This window comes from Plectropomus leopardus, chromosome 21, assembly GCF_008729295.1.
Source record: "Plectropomus leopardus isolate mb chromosome 21, YSFRI_Pleo_2.0, whole genome shotgun sequence".
NCBI classification, from domain to species: domain Eukaryota; kingdom Metazoa; phylum Chordata; class Actinopteri; order Perciformes; family Serranidae; genus Plectropomus; species Plectropomus leopardus.
This window is the reverse complement of record NC_056483.1, coordinates 898,122-906,042: the sequence shown is the minus strand read 5'-3', so window position 1 is coordinate 906,042 and position 7,921 is coordinate 898,122. Positions and strand designations below refer to the sequence as shown.

Sequence of the window (7,921 nt, the reverse complement as noted above, 5' to 3'; positions counted from 1 at the left end):
CTGGCCTCCTGTTATTTTACAAAAGTGGCCCCCAATCAAACCAAGTTGAGTGTCTCTGAACTCCGTGAACAGACAGCTGTGTAGATGTTCTGCTATCACACTGATGTGTGTGTGTGTGTGTGTGTGTGTGTGTGAGAGAGAGAGAGAGACGTTGTGGGCGTCTCTGTCTGTAGCGCAGCCTCCTCGCAGGCCACTCCCGGGAAGCGCGCTGCTGTTCCGCCTCGCAGACGGACGGACGGACGGAGTGCGCTCGCTCTCAGTGCGCCTCGGCTGCTGTGCGCTCCTGCCGCGTCTTTTCTCTCTCCATTTCTGTGAGCGTGCGCGTGCGCCAACCCCCCCCCCCCCCCCACCTTCCCTGTCCTCTCCTGTCCGGTCCGGCTCGGGGTGTCGGGGTGGAGGTATGTAGCACCGGATCGACCGCGCCGAGCAGCATGTAGCACCTGGAGCAGCGCGCGCATCGCCTCCCTGCTCCTGCCGCCGCTCCTCTCCCTCCCGGAGCGGTCACTTCTCCTCCCGGGGAGGGGGAAAGCATCGCCCGCACGAGGATTTTCGGGGATTTTTTTGGGGGTGGGTGGGGGGATTTATTTATTTTAGAGGGGTGTTTGTTCGCCGCCGCCGCTCTGCGCCTCTCGGTCGATGGTCGTTGAGGAAGCTTCCATCTTGAGTCCCGCGTCTACCGAGAGAACCATGGCGAGCGACTCCCCTGCGCGGAGTCTGGACGAGATAGACCTGTCTGCACTACGGGTAAATGTCTCTGTGTGTGCACGTGCATCTGGCGTCTCTGTCTGTGTGTGCGCGTGCGTGTGAGGCACCTGTCTCCCCCCCCCACCTCTCCTCTTCATCCTCACCCACTCCCTCATCTCCAAGCGCAAGGATGCGTCTCCCTGCGCTTTCCTCTGCCTGTGCTGGTGTGCGTGCGCGTGCATGTAGCCAGTGTGTGTGAGTGTGTGTGTGGGCTGTAGTGCTCGTGCACGGCGGTCAGTGATTGAGGAAATCAGGTCGGATAACAGAATGAGGGATCATGTGGCCTCCCACCGACACTCCTGTTGTTGTTTGTTGTTGATGTTTTTTTCTTAACAATTGGGACGTGATGTAAAGAGGCCCTGAGCCGCTGCCGCTGCCGCTGCCGCCGCTGCTGCTGCTGCTGCGCGTGCACACAACCCCGTGCGCGTGCGTCAGACAGCATAATAGAGGCCGCTCTGTCTGTACTATGTGGGGCAGATGTTAAGCTGCCTGCTCGCTGACAGATCCACAGCACTCACACACAATCACACACACATGCAGGGGCTACAGATGCACACACACGCGTGCACGCTCTCCCTCACACACACACACACTCACACACACACATGGACACACTCTCTCGCACAGACACCGTGAATAATAGCGATGATAACCGCAACAGGGGCGAGTTCCGCCATTTCGTGATGTTGTGGCGACAGCGGCAGTTGCATCGCAGAGGCTGTTTGTGGGTCTGTGCGCGTGCACGTGCGCGGCCGCGAGGATAGGAGGTGTGCAGAGAGTGACTGTAGGAATCTGTGTGTGTCTGAGTGTGTGTGTGTGTGTGTGTGTGTGTGTGTGTGTGTGTGTGTGTGTGTGAAGGATAAGGAGACTGTTGTTAGATTGAGAGAAAAATTCAGAGAAAATTAAACTACATGCTGCACGTGTGTTTGTGCGGGTGTGTGTTTGTGCGTGCGTGTGTGTGTTTGTGCGTGTGTGTGTGTGTGTGTGTGTGTGTTCTGCACAGCTCCTCTTTCTTCTCTCCTCCTTTCTCCTGCTGCTTATGCAACACAGTCCTACCTGCAGAGCAACACTCAAGTCTGGACTTGATCGACCGGGTGGGACTGCATGTCTGTGTGTGTGTGTGTGTGTGTGTGTGTGTGTGTGTGTTTCTGTAACACACACACACACACACACACATAGGTACAGGTACAGGCAGACAGAAAGGAGGATCAGGACAGAAGTCCACGTTCCTATAAAGACCAGAATCCTTTGCTCTGTCTCCTTTGTGGCATGACGACTAGAAATTAGGTCACCCAGGACGAGCTGGGGGAAACGTTTCAGCGTGACGCAAAGCCTGTCGCAAGCACACTTCCTGTTACTCGTCCCAAAATGATCTCCTGTGATCATGTCCTGCAGCCTGACCCGTCTCCACCTCCCCCATCTACGTCCACTGTGTCTCCATCAGAGCCGAAGTCTTCGTCCTCCACAGGGACAGACTGAAACGCGTCCGGGGTTAAGTTCCTCTGATCAGGGTTGATGTCGGAGACACTGAGCCCGCTTTGATGTGGGGGCCAGGGGCCAGTCACAGCAGCTCCGCACGTTTCTCGGATTTTAGGACATTTCTAGGATTTTAGGACATTTGTAGGAATTCAGGACGTCTTCGATTTGAGGATGCCTGAAGGATTTCAAGATGTATCCAGGATTTTAGGACATTTCTAGAATTTTAGCACAATTTTTGTATTATAAGATGTCCCTGGTGTTTTATGACGTGTCTAGGATTATAGGACGTCTCTAGGGTTTTGGGACTTTCCGGGATTTTAGGACATTTAAAGGACTGTAGCATGTTTTAGGATACAAGGGCGTTTAGAAGTTTAGGATGTTTCTATCATTGAGGACATTTCTAGGATTTTAGCACGATTCCACGAGTTTAAGCCGTCTAGGATTTTAGGACGTTTCTAGTAGATTAGGACATTTCTAAGATTAAAGGACGTCTCAAGGATTTTGGGACTTTCCAGGATTTTAGGACATTTTAAGGACTGAAGCATGTTTTAGGATACAAGGGCGTTTAGAACTTTAGGATGTTTAAGCCGACTAGGATTTTCTAGGATTTCAAGACATTTCCAGGATTTTTGGAAGTTTCTAGGATTTTTGCACGATTCCAGGAATTTAAGCCATCTAGATTTTTAGGACGTTTCTAGTATATTAGGACATTTCTAGGATTTTTGGAAGTATCTAGGATTTTATGACGTTTCTAAAGTATTAGGACATTTCTGGGACTGTAAGACGTCTCTAGAATTTTAGGATGTTTCCAGGATTTTGGGACATTTCAAAGATGTTAGGACATTTTTAGGATGTTTCTAGGATTACAGAGCATCTCTAGGATCTTAGGACGGTTCCAGGATATTGGGACATTTTTAGGATTTTATGACATTTTCAGGATTTTATGTTGTTTCTAGGATTTAGCACGTTTCTAATATTTTGGAGCATTCCGAGGCTTTTAGGATGATTCCAGGATTTTAGGACATTAGGGTCTGAACTGGGACCTGTCAGGGGTCGTTTACTGGGATTCCCAGTGTGAATTTTAATTTTTTTTATTATCTATTAGAAAATGACTGAGGGCCACCTGGCATCGTGTCGGGGGCCAGATTTGGCCTGCGGGCCATAAGCTGAGTGTCACTGTGTTAGAGTCTTGTCCTGTCTTTGTCCCTCAGTGTCCTTTTCCACCATTGAGACAAAATGCAGTTCACTGAGAAGGAAAAACAGTGCCTTCAATGTTCTCCTGAAGGAAAACGTCTGTTTTTGTGTCCACTTTCCGCCGTCAGTTCTGGTCACGGCGTCACTGCTGCGATTTTTGGAAGTGGCGACGTCTCTCGAAGAGTCCAGCAGGTCAGGAACACGAGCGCTCAGGTTGTAAACAAATCAGCTGTTTAGTCACATATTATCCAAACCACTGATGTGGAAATGCATCTCTGCCCTCAGCCCCCAAACTGTCTGCAGGAATTATCCGCTGCACGCAGAAACGGCCGCAGCAGCTCGAAGATGAATCACAGAAAAAGTCCGTAATTACTTTACCTTCATTTTCTTTCCAAAATAGGAAAGCAAAACTGCGTGCGAGCACGTCATCGACGGAGACGACAGCAGCGGGTTTATTTATTTAACAGCCTAAATGAACTGCAGAGTGGCTACCTGACAGAAGCAAAGCGGGACGAGTGCGACGCCAAAACCTCTCTGATTGGTTAGTCGGTGCTTGAGGACATCAGGCGGCTTCTGACAGACGTGATGGAAAGTCGAGATAAGCAGCGTCAGCTCTGAGGAGTTCAGTGAGGACGAAGTTATCAAAACCAGCAGCCAAGACAAAGACACTCAGGTTGTTACACGTCGACCTTTAACTCATTTCAGTGTCGCCATCTTCTGAGTGGAAAACTAAATTTACAGCATTTGACTGTGAGTGTTAACCCTTTGAAAGCCAAGAAAATTAGCTTGGTCTCTTTCAAAAACACCAGAAGGCGGCGAGTATCTCAACAAGAAATGGCCTAAAAATGAGCAAGAAATTAATTAGACATTACAAAAAAAATTACTTTAAAATAGAGAAAAAAACATGTTATTCAAAATGAAGAAATGATAAAATTTAAAAAATCAAATTAAAAACAAACGAAAAAAATTCAATAAAAAAATTCAATTAAACTTAAAAAATTAAAAAGAAAAAAAAAGAAAATTAAAATGAAAAAAATTAAATAAAATTACTAAGGTTTCATTAACATTCTTTGGAAACACTTGTGTAAAAGTAAGCCATTAAACCTTGAGGTATATGACACTATCTGCATTACGGATTTGCACAAAATTTAAGAGACATTTTTAAAATATCAATAAACCACTGCCGTCTAGCGGCGTATCACGTGGACACGACAGGCAGCATAATAACAGGATGGGTCTGTTCGGTCGCGTTTTCAGTTGACGAAATCACTGCAGGTGCGTCGTCGTTGACGACTTCACAATAAGAACAGCTGAACAAACAAAAACCGTTTCAGCTCCACGTCACGAGCAGGTGACTCGTCATTTAGTTTTTTATATCTGTACACTCTGTACGTTACATCTAATTTTTAGTAATTGCTATAATTGTAAGCTGTGCACCCTGATCGTGTTAAACTCGTTAAACTTGTTTCGATGTCGTGTTACGTGACAGTGAGAAAGCTGCCGAGCCCCGGTTAAATTAAATTATCCTCCTTTCTTCTTGGCTTTTGTCTTTGTAATGTGTGTGGTCCTACGGGAGGTTAGGGCTGTTACAAGCACGTGTGTGTGTGTGTGTGTGTGCGTGTGCGTGTGTGTGTGTGTGTGTGTGTGTGTGTGTGTGTGTGTGTGTGTGTGTGTGTGCGTGCGTGTGCGTGTGCGTGTGAGAGGTGCGGTCCTCCAGGATTAGATGTGCTTCAGTTTGACCTTGAGTGAAAAGGAACGCTGCTTTTTAAGCTAATCCCCTTCAGGAGGCTCCACTGTAATAGTCCCAACGCTCTCGTTTGGCCTACTGTACGCTCACACACACACACACACACACACACACACACACTGACACAATAACACAATAACACACGTGCACACATGCTGATGCCAAACACACAGGTATGCTCAAAGATCTAGATCTGTGTTATTAAATTTTAATCAGCCTGAAGATACGATTATATACAGTTACCTGTATGTGTGTGTTCGAATTTACCTGCTGGCCTTTGTTTGGGTTTCCTCGGTCATTGTCAGTGATCACACTCTACATAATACTGCAGCCGACAGCTGCACAGTTTAGCATAAAGCCGAAAACAGAAGGGTTAGGACCATTTTAAATTTAGGACTTTCTGTAACGCTGCCCTTTTTTTTAATGGTTTGGTTTTAGCGCTGATGACTCATGATACCGGTAAAATTGCCGCCTGTTTAGTACTGATGTCGTATTTCCAATCCATGTGCAATTGGTGTAAATATTTTTTATAAACTGTTGAGTTTTGCATCTTTTCATACAGTTTTTATTTATTTTTGTTTTATTTATCGTGTACATACCTCTGCTGCTGTAACAATGCAGATTTCCCCAACTGTGGGAATAATAAAGGATTATCTTAGCTTATCTCATCATATTGTATTGCATCGCATTGTATTGTAGCGTATCATATTGTGTCGTATTGTATTGTACCGTACTGTACCGTACTGCATATATATATACATATATATAATTGTTTACAGAATTATTTTTATTTTTTAAGCCCCTCTTTGAGTCTTTTTTTGGGTTACTTTTAAAAAGATTCCCCCCCATTTTAAGGTAATTTTCTAGCACGCATTTTTGAGTCATTACTTATTAAGTTGCACATTACCTTTTCCTCTCTTTCTCTATAGAAGTGAAGCCTATTTGCTCATGTTTTAAAGGGTTAAAGGTGGCTGCTTGTGACTCAAAGTCATCACGAATGTTCTCAGTTTTTTGGGATTTTTCGTTCAGTGAGAAGCAATTCAAGTTTAACTGACTGACTGAGTAATTGACATATAAATGGTCATTTGTGGGACGAAGTATTACTTTAATGTTTCTGTTTCAGCAGCCTTTAGAGGAACAGGAAGTACTGGTCCGACCAAGAAACAGTTTGGCACACAGCGACCACAGAACTGTGATTTTACACTTCAGGGTTTTTTGCGAGATCTAACGTGTTAATCAGTGAGCTTTGAGGTGGTGGTAGGCAGATTTTTTAAAAATCTTTGGCCGGAGTCAGGCCGGTTTCCAGTCTTTTTGCTGAGCTGCTGTGAGCTAACAGGCTGCAGAATGAGCGCTATCAATCATTTCAATCCTCCCAAAACGTCAAGCTTTTACTTCAACGCCACCATTTCTCCTGAAATCCAAACCGCTGCAGGTTTTAGCTCCGCAGCAGAAATCAACTTTTAGTACGAAGACTTGGTTCTGCATGCAGCAGTTTTCCTGACTGCAGTTTTTTGTCGTGCACGTGGACGCACAGATGAAGCTGATTAGTGACTCGCTTATTTCAGTGATTGTAAACACACCAAATTAACCCTTTGCAACCTGAACAAATTGGCTTAATTTCTTAAATAAAAAAGGATGATTGATCTAAAAATGAGCAAAAAAATAGTAAAAAGTACAATAAAATTACCTGGAAATTAGTAAAAATTAAGAAAGAAGCAGAAGAAAGAAAGAAAAGAAAAAGACAAGGAAATGACCTGAAAAAAGTGCTATTCTGTAACAGTATTTTAGATATGTAGTTCTGAATATTACAAATATATAATTTTTCCTGTTTTTGAAAGAAATCAAACCAGTTTGCTTCGGTTTGAAGGTTGAAACCTGAGCAAGTTCTTTCAGAGTCACAGAGAGAAGGCAATGAGCAACGAAAGAAAAAAAATACCCAAAAAATAGAATAAATAAATAAATAAAATGTACAAATTACATTAGAATTAGTTAAAAATAACATAAAAATAAAATGTTAATAAAAAAAATAAAGGAAATGCCCTGGGAAAATGCTTAAAATATAATCATGTAACATAATTGTGTAATTATGATAGAAAATACAGTTTTTCCTGAGCTTTTTTCCTGATTTTCCTAGACATTTTACCCCAGCTTTTTTTCCTAGCTTTTTTAAAACAGTTCTCTAAATCTGCTGATGTTTTTTTTGCATTTTTTGTAGCTTTCCAAGTTGCCTTTTCCTCCATATTCTCGTAAAAAATGCACTAGTTTGCTCAGGTTTAAAGGTTTAAATACTTGTGAAAGGCGTCTGACAGCAGCACAAGTAAAGCGATTTCTCTCGAGGTTTCAAAGGGTTAAAGATTGCATTGACGCCGGTGAAACAGCAGCTTCAGAAAATGAGCTGTTAAACCTGATCTGCATCACTGTGAACGTAAACACGTGACGGTTCGTGTGAGACAGAAGGAGCTCGTCGGGAAGCTCACGGTTACCGACTGCAGGCTTAATGACAGTGTGGTGATAGAGAGAGCGAGCTGTTCACAGGGAATACCACAGGTATGCAGAGAGAGAGAGTGTGTGTGCGTGTGTGTGTGTGTGTGTGTGTGTGTATGTGTGTGTGTGTGTGAAGGTCAAATTCCTCACACACAAATTCCTACATCCATCTTGTGTCCAGTTAAGTCCAGTTTATGTCCTCCTGACTAACTTTGTGTTGTCCATCTTTCTCTCCCAGGACCCAGCTGGAATCTTTGAGCTGGTCGAACTGGT

The 7,921-nt window shown here is 44.3% G+C and overlaps 1 protein-coding gene across 1 annotated transcript in view; it reads left to right on the top strand.

Annotated features, from left to right (window-relative positions):
- The first annotated feature begins 209 nt into the window (after nucleotides 1-209).
- LOC121960959 (traf2 and NCK-interacting protein kinase-like) overlaps nucleotides 210-7,921 on the top strand; it is a 22,710-nt gene continuing 14,998 nt past the window's right edge. Inside the window, exons 1-2 of the mRNA XM_042510865.1 lie at nucleotides 210-744; nucleotides 7,887-7,919. Coding sequence (XP_042366799.1) covers nucleotides 637-744; nucleotides 7,887-7,919 — 141 coding nt within the window. The 5' untranslated portion in view covers nucleotides 210-636. The remainder of the gene's footprint in view (nucleotides 745-7,886; nucleotides 7,920-7,921) is intronic.